This window comes from Pagrus major, chromosome 6, assembly GCF_040436345.1.
Source record: "Pagrus major chromosome 6, Pma_NU_1.0".
NCBI lineage: Eukaryota > Metazoa > Chordata > Actinopteri > Spariformes > Sparidae > Pagrus > Pagrus major.
Genome location: NC_133220.1, coordinates 23,556,118 through 23,569,776, shown reverse-complemented (window position 1 = coordinate 23,569,776; position 13,659 = coordinate 23,556,118). Strand labels below are relative to the sequence as shown.

The 13,659-nt window shown below is 41.8% G+C and overlaps 2 protein-coding genes across 2 annotated transcripts in view; one reads left to right on the top strand and one right to left on the bottom strand.

Moving 5' to 3' along the window:
* Positions 1-9,770: 9,770 nt before the first annotated feature.
* Positions 9,771-11,335, top strand: myog (myogenin). Its single transcript, XM_073468600.1, has 3 exons — positions 9,771-10,360; positions 11,019-11,118; positions 11,217-11,335. Exons 1-3 carry the CDS (start codon positions 9,827-9,829, stop codon positions 11,333-11,335), a joined length of 753 nt encoding a protein of 250 aa, XP_073324701.1. The 5' UTR covers positions 9,771-9,826.
* A 732-nt stretch (positions 11,336-12,067) lies between these two features.
* ppfia4 (PTPRF interacting protein alpha 4) overlaps positions 12,068-13,659 on the bottom strand; it is a 59,612-nt gene continuing 58,020 nt past the window's right edge. Inside the window, exon 30 of the mRNA XM_073468750.1 lies at positions 12,068-13,642. Coding sequence (XP_073324851.1) covers positions 13,599-13,642 — 44 coding nt within the window. The 3' untranslated portion in view covers positions 12,068-13,598. The remainder of the gene's footprint in view (positions 13,643-13,659) is intronic.

Here is a 13,659-nt window from a genome sequence, read left to right as displayed (position 1 = left end):
GGAATTTTTCCTGAGTGGAAAGTCCCGCGTGAAGCTGTCCATCTGAAAGACACCACCAAAGCCCACAGGATATCATGTACACTGGGCAATATGGCCTTACAATGAGATTGCAATATTTCCAAGCTATGTCACGATACACAATATGTATCTCGATATTTTGAAATCCCCTTAAAGCACTTCATAAATGCAAGGATGAGGTGACAAAAGCAAATATTACTGTGTTTTTAAGTTAAAATAGACATTGTTACAATATCGTAGGGACGACTATTGGTACTATTAATATATAATAATATAACTGAATACAATGAGATTTTTGATAAATAATCATCAGTAATGTGGATATAATGTGTAAGTGGGTAAAGACAAGTATTAGAACAAGTAGAGAAGTCTAGTAAATTCAGAAATGTACATCACTTTACTGTAATGCAGCCTTTAAAACCAGGAAAAGACAAAACTTATGACTAACAATATACTAAATCTATAGATATCGATATATGGTCTCATGATATATGATATGGATATGTTGCCCATACAGAAATTTTCGTTGAATATGAGTGCTTTCATAGAAGTGCAGGCATAATCATTTATAAAGTCCTTTTTGAAGCTGTAAAAATGAGTGACATCACCTTTTAAAGTGACATCAACTTCAAATTGTAATAAATCAAGTAAAGCACAATTTTCTTTCATTTGTGCTCACATGTAAACAAAGTACTTTAATACATTCCACCTCTGGCAAACATTACATAGTGCAGAGGTAGATGGGTGTTGCTGTCCTCCCTGTGATTTTCACTACAGTATTAAATGCTTGTGACAGTCACACTAAAATCTTTCCCTGGCCCTGCGTCTAATTCAAGAGTGGCACACACCGCTTTGACCGCGGCGTCTGGCACGTCACACAGCGTAGAGACGAAGAATGGCATAACACCCCTGGTGACATGGCACCCACAGCCTGGCAGCTCTAGAATGGCTCAGTCTAGGGAGTGGTAGGGGATCTGCATGTTTCCATGGCGACAGTACCTCCATTCCCAACATCCCAGAATAACTTAACACATTCTCTCTTTATCCCCAATGGCGTATGCAATACTTCCTAGAGGGAAAATAGTTAGCACTGAAGCCCTCCGTTGAACATTGCTCTCATATTTTTGTCCATACTTGTAATTTTATTGCTCCTACTGACTTTAATCCTTTTAATGTGCTCATACCTTTGAAGCACCTTTATAAATATACGTAATATTTCTGTGTCACTCTCTTCCTGTGTCCTTCGCCTGCTGCATACCTCCAGGGTGGCGAGCCTCAGCCTGTTTACCCTTCTTTGCTTTCTTCTGGTTGTGTGTCTGGATGTTTGTAACTGTATCTGTAGCCAGGACCTCTCTTTCTCACCTCCACACACACACACACACACTTTCCCTCTGTTGTGTCCGACTATTTGGTCGCTCCAGAAACCAGGCCGCTAAATTTGTCCCACTGGTGACATGGGAGAAGGTCAGTGGAGCCAGAGAAAAACAAAGATAGGAATAGAGAAACAGGCATAAAGACTGGGAATTTCAAAATAAGAGTAGAGATAAATTATGTCAGAAATGTGACACTTTAAGATGAGACTAGTGGGGGAACATAGTAGAGCTTCTCTTCCCTTGTACCCACAGCAGGAGGCCAGATATGGAAGATGACACTGAAAGGCTGGGCTGACTGGGATCAGGGCATAGTTTCTGCATAGCCGTCCACACAGAGCCCACAACACTCTGCAGTCACACACACATTGCTGGCCTCAGACGGCATTCAGCTGTGTCTCCTGGAGGAGCTATGGTCATTGTGGTTTACACTTGGGCAACGTCAAGGTGTAAATTGCCTTCTGATTAAACAGGATAGATTTATGAGGGCCGCGCTTTACCCGTCAATACCTTCCTACCCAAAAGTCATACTTGAGTACAAGTAACATAATGTATTCCAATACAGTTACTAATTATTTGTTTAAAAAATGTAGTCAGTAACGTAATCCAAGTATCATAATATTAAAGTAGTGTAACTAAGAAGTATAAATAGGATGACTTTTATTTAATCTTACTAACAAGTGTGTTGTCTGTGTGACTCGTTAAGTGTTGTCATGTGTGCACATGTGCACGATTACAGACTCGTAAATCATTCTTTTTAAAAGTTGTAATCTAGTAGTAATCCCCTTTTCCACTGAATGCATCTGTTATCTAATTACATCTTTTTTTCTGTAACTTTACCAGAATACAGGAAACTTTTTTGTATCCTGATTACATAATCCCGTTACATGCATACTTTTACTCCCCAAGCCTGATAGTAAATTTCTGGCAATAAATGTACTAAAGTATCAAAAATACACATAAAAGTAAATTATAGATATACATACATTTGTGTATATACTGTATGCTATGGGTCAACCGATTATCGGCCTTGTCAATTATTGGAATCCTAAATTCAATTTTGATTATCAGAATTTAAAAAATCTGAATGCAGATAAAATAAATACATTTAAAAAGTGCCACTTTGGCTCTGATGCAAGATGCAATCTCCAAAGTAACTTGTTACTTAAGTTAACAAATAAATGTAGTGGAGGAAAAAGTACAATATTTGCTTCCCAAAGAAGAATCTTTATTTGGTGATTCATATCATAAAATGTACAATAAGGTGAATTGGTAGTCTGCATTTAACCCATCCCGAGGGAGCAGCGGGCAGACTGTATACATGCTCAGGGACCAACTCCAGGTCTTAGCCAGTGCCTTGGTCAAGGATACCGACTGGAGAATCAACCTAGTGAATATGTTTTTGATGGTGGGGTAAACCGGAGAACCTGGAGGAAACCCACGCAAGCATGGGAGAACATGCAAACTCCACCCCAGTGGGATTCAAACCCTGCCCTATTTTTTTTGGGGGGGGGGGTTTCAAAATTTGGTGGAGTGGAAGTATGAAGTAACAGAAAATGGAAATACTCAAGCAAAATACAAGTACTTAAGAATTGTACTTAAATAGTGACACAATTGTACAGTACTTGAATAAATATACTAAGTTACATTCCATCAATAACTTAAGTGAAAGTGTCTCACAAATATGGATGCTTTATGTTTTCTAGCCTGTTGTGCTTATTTTGAGTCATCATCAGGCTTGGGGAGTAATGGAATACATGTAATGGGATTACATAATCATGGTACCAAAAAAAGCCAATGGAATTCAAGTAAAGTTACAGAAAAAAGTTGTAATTAGATTACAGAAACATTCAGTAAAACGGGGATTCTTACAGAAGACACGCTCATTATGTGTTGTACACATATGTTTGGTATTGAGGTAATCCAAAGTAATGGAAAGTTACTTTAATATTACTTTAATATTGTGATACTTGGATTACGTTACTGATTACATTTTTTAACAGGTAATTAGTAATTGTATGGGAATACATTTTCAAAGTAACCTTCCCAACCCTGTTTGTCATACAGCCTGTGGCATTATTGGAATACATGTCATGTCATTAATGTGGATGTTTGTAGCAGAGAAGCACAGGTTATTTACAGTAAATAACTTTAGGGCTACCATGTGCTGCAAAGTATGTAAGTGGGAAGTGGGTTATGTATGTAGGTATGAGTATGTATGGTTGTTTGTCCATGTGTGCTGGAGCCTCGCAGTGAGTGGGATGCCAGCAGAGGGAAGGGCAGCGGATGGCTCAGGGGCTCAGTCCATTCCTGTGATTTAACATGACACCACTTGCACTAAGACTGCGACAGCTGCGTATGCACATGCCGGCCATTCTGTTTGTTGTAGGGGATTACTCTGCGATAAAAGCCCCAGTGAGCAGCAGCATGGTCGGGCTACAGAACTACTGTTTCCCCCCTGACTTAGAAAGCTTTCTCCAGGCCTCCAGAGCCCTGTGAAAACACAGGTGGGGGCACTTCATTCTGAGCAGGAATGAATGGGAGTATTCTCCCGATGATTAGCCGGCCCGTAGTAGTGTCACATCACCTTTAGACATCAGTCAAATGGTACAGCACTGTAAGCTTATGTAAGGTTTATTACTCAACAGAAATAGTGGCGCGTGGTGGAGTAGTAATCAGCTCTGACTGCTCTCATTCATTTGTTTCAGAGTGGATTGATTTGCTTTCATTGTGATGTGTCTATGATCATCTGGGGAGAGTACACTGCTTGTCATCATGTTGTGTAGTCAGTATAAATGAACCATCATCGGAAAGAAGAGAGCTCTGCATTGTGCTGGATGGAAATCTGATATCAAAGGCTTCAGTCATGGACGTGGCGTTATCATGGCGACACACTTGGGCATCTGTTGCTGTCACTATGGTGACCATGTCCTTTCCAAAAGGCAGTTAACCAGTCCATAACATTGTTGCCCGAGTCCAGACGTCAAACAGAGCAACGTCAGGGTTCATACAGAAACACTCAAGTTTAAACCCAGAAATTAAACATATTTTCCTTTCATTTAATTCAACTGTATCTCTGAAACTCGTTATATCCCATGTTAATGTTACTCCGACCAAAGCCATGTTCATCATATATGCAATCTAGACCTATACCCACTGTTTGACAAAAGTATTAGAGGTTGACCAGGTTTTTCTGTTGACAGAAACTACAGTTGAAGCTCCCAAACTCTGAAACAAACAAGCTGCCTCTGCCTCTTGAGTTTTAACTCCGTTGCCCTTTTTTTTCTTATGGTATTTTCATTTTTATTGTGTTTTTCCACTTCTGTCTTTTAAACTGCTCTTTGTGTTTTTAAAGTTTTGGTTTCTGGCTTTGGTTATTTTTGATTGAACAGCACTTTGGTCAACTGTTGTTTTTAAATGTGCCTGAGAAATAAGTACAAATGAATAATTACATTTCTATGAAAATGGGTCTTTCAGGGAAAAAAAGTTCACAAAAATGGTAACACAATAAGTATCATAGTTTCTCAATGGTTTTCAAGAAATTATTGATAAATATACAGTATATATATATTTAAAATGAACGTGTAAAGGAACCTGGGGAGGACATTGAATTTTGGTTCTGATTTGAGTTAAAATGGAAACTGTTCAATTGGTACACTTGAAATTAATCAATTTCAAACTTGAATGGCACTCAGTAGGGCGCATACCTCCGCCAAGGCCCAACGCACTCACAGATACCAGACAAAAAACACCTAACCCTATCTTGGAAAGTTGGAGAGAAAAGAGTAGAAATTCCTGGATCCGTCTCTTTATCCAGATCCGCACAAAAAAATTAATGGGGTCGATTTTGGGTGGAGACTCATCCTCCATCCAAGTTTGGTGGAAATCCATTCTGTAGTTTTTGATTAATCCTGCCGACAAACCAACCAACAAATTAATTAACTGACATGGATGGAAACATAACCTCCTTGGTGGATGTAATACTTGCAAGGTAACCTAGAGAGTCCTTTCATTAGTGCACAGCAGGGAAACGCTGCTAAACATAGAAAAATGTAAAAAAAAAAAAAAAAAAAATTGTTCACAGGCGAGCACAGCAGGTTCCTAATGATAAATTACTTGGGTTTTAATAAGTCTCTGTCAGCTTTTCCAGCAATTAGGCTCAGATTTCAGCTTCAAGACATTTCTCTGGAAATCAGTGGGTTATAAACTCTAAGCTAACTCAAATAATCATATAATTTAATTTGTACCAAATTATATAGTTCCTTTAAACGTGGAAGAAAAACTAGGATTAGGCATCATCACATGTATATCAGTATATCATTGAATGTAGTCCACTTTTGTTGTTGTTGTTGTTGTTGTATATTATATTGTATTTAACTGGAGAGAGGTCCTTGTTTATCCATCTTTAATCACCACTCCTATACTGCTGTTATGTTACTCTCCTCTTACATATCTGAGATTTCCCGACTGCGCTCAGATGACAGCTCTCCAGGTCAGTGATGATCTTGAGGCTAACCTGGGGTGAGGAGGACTGATTCTCTCCCCCCTCCTCCCCCTCTGCTCAGCTGTCTCACAATGTGCTGCTGCTTGTCACTGAGGAGAAGTGGAACAGTGTTGCCAGTGACAGGGCAATCCCCGCTACACAGCACACATACATAAACACATACACACTCAAGTGTATTTTGAGGGATCAATATAACTTTTTTTCAGTGAATAATTTGGCTTTGACTGGTTTAAATCACAGTTATCTTTTTTTGCTTTACAACAAATTACAGGTTTATTGCTGTTTGTTGGTTCCTCTGAGATCTCTTTGTTCCATCAATAGATGTGCTCTTTAGGCTAAAATCAAATGTGATTATAGACATTAAAATATATTCTATCATGGTCTTACATGTGGGGGATCAGGTAAAGATAAAGATCAATCTATCACTTGAGTGAATATTTTCTCTGATCTGTATTTTCTTAAACTGCTTCTCTGAGCTTAATCTGACTGAATTTAGGATGAAATTAGGATTCAGCATGTACAATATGGTCAAAAAGTAAACAAACAGCCGATCCTCTGCTTTGCTGCATCTCAAGTGTTCACTTCAAAATGCTGAGAAGACACAAGTGTGTGCCTGAAGCTTCCTACCACACACACATATGCACAGAGTTCTCTGGTTCTGCTGACAATGGGTTAAGATGACAGAGGGTTATGAGTGACTCTGACACACTGCAGACCCCCTCCCTGCTGTACCCCTGAGAGCAACACAGGCGTCTTTGTACTCGCTCCACCATCAGTGACTATCCATCACAGACTAACCTGACAGCCCACCGCAGCCCTGCGCCAAGCCTGGACTCTCTGCACTCTGCCTCGACCCCAAACGGGAGCCCAAAGCCAAGAGGTGGACCACAATGCACTGCCCGCAGTGCTGCCAGACCACTGCGTCCCAGAGCTGACCCTCCAACTGTATCAAGAAGTCATTTCATTTTACATTGAGGGGGATAGATTCACTCACCTCTGACAGACAAAAGATTTAAAGTCATCCATATTTCTAGTCTAAATGCGATTGCTTGACTTGTTAACACCTTTAAATGAGGAAATATAAGAATAGGTAAAAAATAGTAAATATTGGTACAGGATAGTTAATTGAGAAATATGACTTTTTCTGTCAAACAGCCCACAGCATTAATCACTCTTACTAGGCACCTGGAGCAGACAGCATGCTATACATTTGTCTTGCTTGCCAGCACTTTGTGTGTGCTTTACATCTATTTAGGCTTCCTCATATCTGCCTTTAATAAAGCACTAATTAAGAATCCCATTAAGATTGCTCTCTGAAAGCAATTTCTCTTAAAAACTGTACTAGGAGGAAAATCACAAGTGTAATTAATTATAATAATTACAGCTCTGTTCCATTTAGTGCCGGTAAACTGTGCCCGGGATAAACAATACAATGACCCAGGAACTGACACAATTACATACACAACAACATGCTCATCGTGTTGTAGTGTCAGATGAAAAAAAGTTACTTGTCATGTGAGGCAAATATCAGTCCACAACTGTGAAAACGCATTATTACTCGGAAGAATGAAAGTGTCTTCATTACAAAGAAGTGATTAAAAAAAACAACCAAGCACTGTGCTAAAACATACACCATGAAATTGCTACTAGGAAGTAGTGCTGTGGTTAACGAGGTGTGTACTCAGACTAATCAAAAAATACATTTCCAACATTTATTACTAAATGTATGTTTTTCTCTGTTAAATTTTAAATTACGTTGCTTTAACCAAAAACTGTCTACGCATTAGGTTGACAAATAAAATGTTTTAGCAAGGCCTAGGCTCGTGTAACAAGAGTTTAGTGATGCTACGGCTGTATATTAACGTTACCCACACTATGAATGATCCACACCGATAGTTTTAAGACAAAAGCTGTAGCTAGGTAACTGGCTGAAGAGGCTCAGTGTGTTAGAAAAGAGCGGCTATAAAACTAAGCACTGTGCTGTAACTTACACCATGAGATTGCAACTAGTAAGGGGGAAGTAGCCTCCTGGTTTACAAGCTGCCTCAGATGTCTGCTCAGACTAATCAAATTATAACATAACATTATTACATGTTGCTATGTTTATCACTGTTAAATTTAAAATTACATTGCTTTAACCAAAAACGGTGTAAGCATTAGCTTGCCAACTATGACCTATCCACACTGATAATTCTTTGACAAAAGGTGTAGCTAGATAGCTGGCTGAAAAAGGCTTGGTGTGTTGAGTGTCAGACGTTTCAGGTGAGCTAGCTAAACAGACTGTCAACTCCTCTGTGTGTGTGTGCATCTCATCATCTGTGAAAGCATGAGGACCGTTTAAACCATGTGAAGAGGAGTGAAAATATTGGAAATTAGCATGTGAATGATACCTTTATATATGGAACTTATTTTTGTAATGCTCTTTACTTAATATAATATTTTACTGCCTTTTTGTTGGTTTGGGGGCTCCGAAGTTGAGCAATGCCATACTAGTTATGATATACATGATTTTGAGAGTGTTATTGTGCAAATTTTGGGGGGGATATTTGTTGTCTTGTGGTGCAATTGGCAGTGGTGCTATGTACCGGACATCATTTGGCCCCTGCACACCTATATATTATCTACTGTGGCTACAAATAAGAGCAATAGCCCTGTTTCCAGCAAACATTTCCTGCCAGGTATGTGTACTGTGACAAACCTACAGTAATGATAAAGGATACGCAGGGATAACACATCTCACACTATGCTTGTCATTCAAGGCCACTTCTCTGCTGACAGAAGTGTGTGTTTTGGCGGTTTGTCCACGCTAGCGGAAGCCAGTCCGAATTAGCCGGTGAGCTATGAGGTGAATCATGTCCTGGAAGGATTAACACCTGGTGGCTAGGCTAACACTACGACTGACTGGAAGAGGTCAGGACAACGAAGGCCATGCCTCTGCGTGGTCGTCTGATTATTGTCCCATGATTTCTGTGAGTAACGCGAGCAAGTGTCAACTCGGTTCTCGACTTACTGTACTATACTCTGTCCATTCCTGCACAGGCCTGTCTGACTGAGTTCAGTTTAGCTCAGAAGGTCACTTGCATCACACTGCGCAATCATCTTAGAAGGAGAGTCAGTGGATATTTATGTGGTTACATAAAACCAAGACCCAACAATGGCATGAGCTTTTGTGTCACCTCAGCTGTTACTCATTTAGTATCAATCAAGTTGATCACTCTGAACCTTCAGTCACAACAAGTGTTTATCTGTGACCTAGTATTGAGTACACAACAATCCCTGGCCTCATTTCCTTCCCATCGCAAACTTAGAGTCAAACAACGTCTTGTCATTGTATATCATTGGCTTCTAGTAGAAGTGACAGCTGTTTCCAGACTGTCCCTGCTGCCCGTCGTCCCCCTCCTCCACCCCCATGGCAGGGGACTTCATGTATGGTGTCATGGAGGGAGACGCGAGTCTGGGATTAGCTCATTAAGACGGGCATCTTTGATCCCAGGTTATCTCTCCCATTTCCACGGCAACTTGATCATATCCTGGCCTCTTAAGACACGCACGAGCGCGCAGACCCACACAAGGGCACATAAACACACACACATAAACGGGCCTTAAAGCCCTAGAGAGCAGAGCCCAACAGAGATGTGAAGTGTAGATGTGCAGCAACAGCTAAACGTCGTGTCAGGTTTCTGGGGGCTCGTGCTAAATTTAACCCTGTGATCCTGCAGCAGGCAGAGGGGTTTAAATGCCAGCCTACAGTTGCTCCACACCAGTTGTTCCACACACGTCTTCCCCTCATCACAAACCCAGGCAAGGCAGCCACACACACCTACACTCCGACACACACGCTTCAGGCGCAGGACCGAAGAAGTCAACATACAGTAGAGCAGTTCCAGGGGAAGCAGGAATCTTCGTCCCCTTTCAGACCACAGCGTTGTCCAGTATGGAGCTTTTTGAGACCAACCCTTACTTCTTCCCTGACCAGCGCTTCTACGAGGGAGGAGACAGCTACTTCCCCTCTCGGCTGCCTGGGGCGTACGACCAAGGCGCCTACCAGGATAGGAACTCCATGATGGGCTTGTGTGGGAGTCTGTCTGGGGGTGTTGGAGTCGGGGTGACAGGAACAGAGGAAAAAGCCTCTCCATCCAGCCTGTCGCCTCACTCCGAGCCCCACTGCCCGGGCCAGTGCCTGCCCTGGGCCTGTAAGCTGTGCAAAAGGAAGACGGTTACCATGGACCGTCGGAGGGCGGCCACGATGAGGGAGAAGAGGCGTCTGAAGAAGGTGAACGAGGCCTTCGATGCTCTGAAGAGGAGCACCCTGATGAACCCAAACCAGAGGCTGCCCAAGGTGGAGATCTTGCGGAGTGCCATCCAGTACATCGAGAGGCTGCAGGCCCTGGTGTCTTCCCTCAACCAGCAGGACACTGAGACAGGACAGCAGGGACTGCACTACCGACCAAGCGCGACCCAACCCAGAGTGAGTAGGACAGAGGAGGGATGATTAGAAGTAGAAGATCACATACTGAACACTGAGCACAGAGCCAAAAGGCAAACAGAAAGAACAACCAGGGAAAAGGATGTCATGTTGGATAGAGGATGAACATGTAAGGACAACGGTGAAATGTGAAGTAGAGAAAGACACTTGATAGGCAAAAAATTGGAAAAATGGTCAAAGTAAAACTGGTCTGGACAATTTGTGGTTTTGGGGGACTTAAACACCCCAAAGCCCGCTTCAGAATTGATCAGAATTCGCCAAGTTTCAAGGTTTCAGTTGGGGAGGATGGTGTATCCGTTTATCTACCAGGCATAGAACATGCTGTCATTGTCTTCCAGTCATTCAAAAAAGGTTTTTAAGATTACAAGTTTTATAGTTTTCAGATGTAATGTGCTGCAATACAGTTTTTGGTTTATGTTCAAAGAGACGACAATAACAAACTGACCTAAACTGAACTTTTCTGATGGAAAGTCTTGTTTCTCTTGTATAGACAGTATTCATCAGGCACATGTATTTGTCACAGGATGCAGTGGTAGTGTTGTGAGTGTGTGTGCTGTGTTTCTGTGTGGGGCAGGGTGTGCCGTGCCATAACACACATTGACTGACAGCAACTTCTGTGTGTGCATCTCCGTGGTCACAGGTGTCGTCGTCCAGCGAGCCCAGTTCGGGCAGCACCTGCTGCAGCAGCCCCGAGTGGAGCAGCACTCCCGAGCAGTGCACACAGAGCTACAGCAGCGAGGGTGAGTGCAGTTCACACACACAGTCTCATTAGACGGCACAGACAGATCAGTGCACCCTCGCTCAGATATTGAATGTGTCGGTCTGGGTTTCTTTGCAGATCTCCTGAGTGCTGCCGACTCTCCAGAGCAGGGGAACATGCGTGCCCTGACCTCCATCGTGGACAGCATCTCCGCAGCAGATGGAGCTGTGGCCTTTCCTATGGACATTCCCAAGTAGAGTCTCCAAACGTAGAACCACAGACGAAAAGCAACATGAAAATTGGCAAAGCTGGCCAAAAAGGCATCCTAAATTCTAATATATTTTTCAGCTCTACTGATCTGAATGTCTTATGCTAAAATTTAAAAGCAGTGATTTATTTGAATTATAACTCTGCTGATCAATGGGTCTACTAGTGAAACTGAATTCCTCCTGTTCCCAATGAGGCCGTATTCCCTTTATTCCCGCCTTATCCCGAGGTCCAGATTTGTCCGTCAGAGATTCAAGGACTTTGCTGCATGACCCCAACACCTAGTTTCTAAAGTGGATCTCTGTCTCTGGTTTTCTCTTTACTTAATTTAAGTTTTTCCTCTTTTCGAAACCTTTCCCTCACCTTCTTTTCATTCTTTTTGTGTGTGTTTTTAATGCTTAAAAAAAACATGAGTTTATTTGTGGGGCCAATATGTACCATGGCAGTTTTGACCAAGATCTGCTTAATTTAAACTGGTTATGAATGCTAGTGATGTAAATACGTTCCCTTTTTCTACAGAGTGGATTTGCCATTTTATTTTTTATTTTTTTGCTAACTTATTTTTGACTTTTATAACTAAGATTGTTGTGTATTTGTAGATGTTTCCGAAAAGTGATATTTTCCGTCCAATTCTTGCAATAAAGACCATTTTCAATACATTGTGTGTCGTCAATGAGATACTTGAAAAGGAACACAACATCCAAATCTTTAAAAAACAGCTTTACTTATGTCTATATAGTGTCATAAATACAGTTCACTTTTTTTAAATAGCCAAATAATAAAATCTTGATTTGTCAGCATTGTTTCACACCTGGAATAAAGACACAGTACTCATAGCTGCCACATAGCACATTACACCTTTAGACACCTTGGAAAAACTGTTAAATAATAAAAAATAAAAGATTGTACACCCATCCAGCACTTCACTGGTTCATTTGCTGTGTTCTCATTGGATGAGGAGTTGGTCAGCCAAGAGTACTGACTGCTCACTGGCACGTCTACATGGCAACTTAAACGGGAGGTGACGGAGCGGGATCGGACGAGTTCCGCCGTCACTTTGAGCAGTTTTCTGGTTTATCATTGGCTGATGTTGAGCAGCAGTTTACAGTTTGATTTGAGAAAAAAAGTAAGGAATCAACAGAGAGGAGCTACGGTGTTCACACTACCCATCCACAGAGAAACGTCATGGTCACATGGCTGGGGTCGGCCTTTCACACACAACCTCTCAGCGGACAGACTCATTCGCTCGCTTACTCACACACACACACACACATACACACTCTTCATATTAAAGGATAATTCTCTAGTCTAGGCTACATAGTGTCATACTGAAGGCGAGAGAGGCAAAAAGAGGAGAGGTAACAGCTACATAGTGTCAAAAGAGGAGGAGGAAGAGGAGGAAGAGGAGGGAAAAGGAAAAGAACAGGAGAAGAGGCAAAGAGAGAAGTTTGAAATTGGACCCATGAACCTGTGAAGAGTCCTTGTAGAAACACACCCCCTCTTTAGTGAGACCCTCCCACTAACAATTCACACACTTACAGCATACGGCAAAAGACACACAAAGGTCCGACACAGAGAGAAAGAGAAAGAAAGAGAGAGAGAGAGAGAACAGTCACTATCGAATACAGGGCATTGGGTTTCATACAGCAATGATATCATATTATTTTCCATATATATTTCCAATATATATATATTTATATAATATATTTCTATAAAAAACATAAGTCATCCATTTTATGTACAGAGACGATAAATGAGTAATACCTTGCATAACCGGTAGAGGGGCAATGTGCAGTGGGATCTGCCATTTATACAAGTATTCATCATTCCAAAATCCAAATCAACCACCTGTCACCATCCCCTCAAAACGTTTTTACACTAACCAACTTCTGGAGTTGCCTACGATGTGATGACACAGGAAGATTGGTTTGGACTTGGCCACGTTGAGAGATTAGAACCAGGACAAGAACCCACAGCTGAGACCAGGGGAGCAGGAGCACAACACCACAACAACAAGGCTACTGGGAGCACTGGGGTAAACCGGGAGAGACAGGGATGAGTCTCCTTTACAGCAGCGAGCGCAGCCAATGAGCACTCTCAGAGTTCAAAGGTCAGAAATGGCCTCTGTATTGCACGTGTCCGAAGGAGAGGTGAGAGGTGAAGGGTGGGAGGTGAGGCTGGGCGACGAAAGGGGTGGAGACACCCCCCCACGGTGGCACCCAGGACTCCCTCTCCAGATTTGGCATATCACTCTCAAAAGGCCGCAAGCATGTGTCCGTATAGGTAATGAGAATGCACTGGAAGAGAGAAAAGT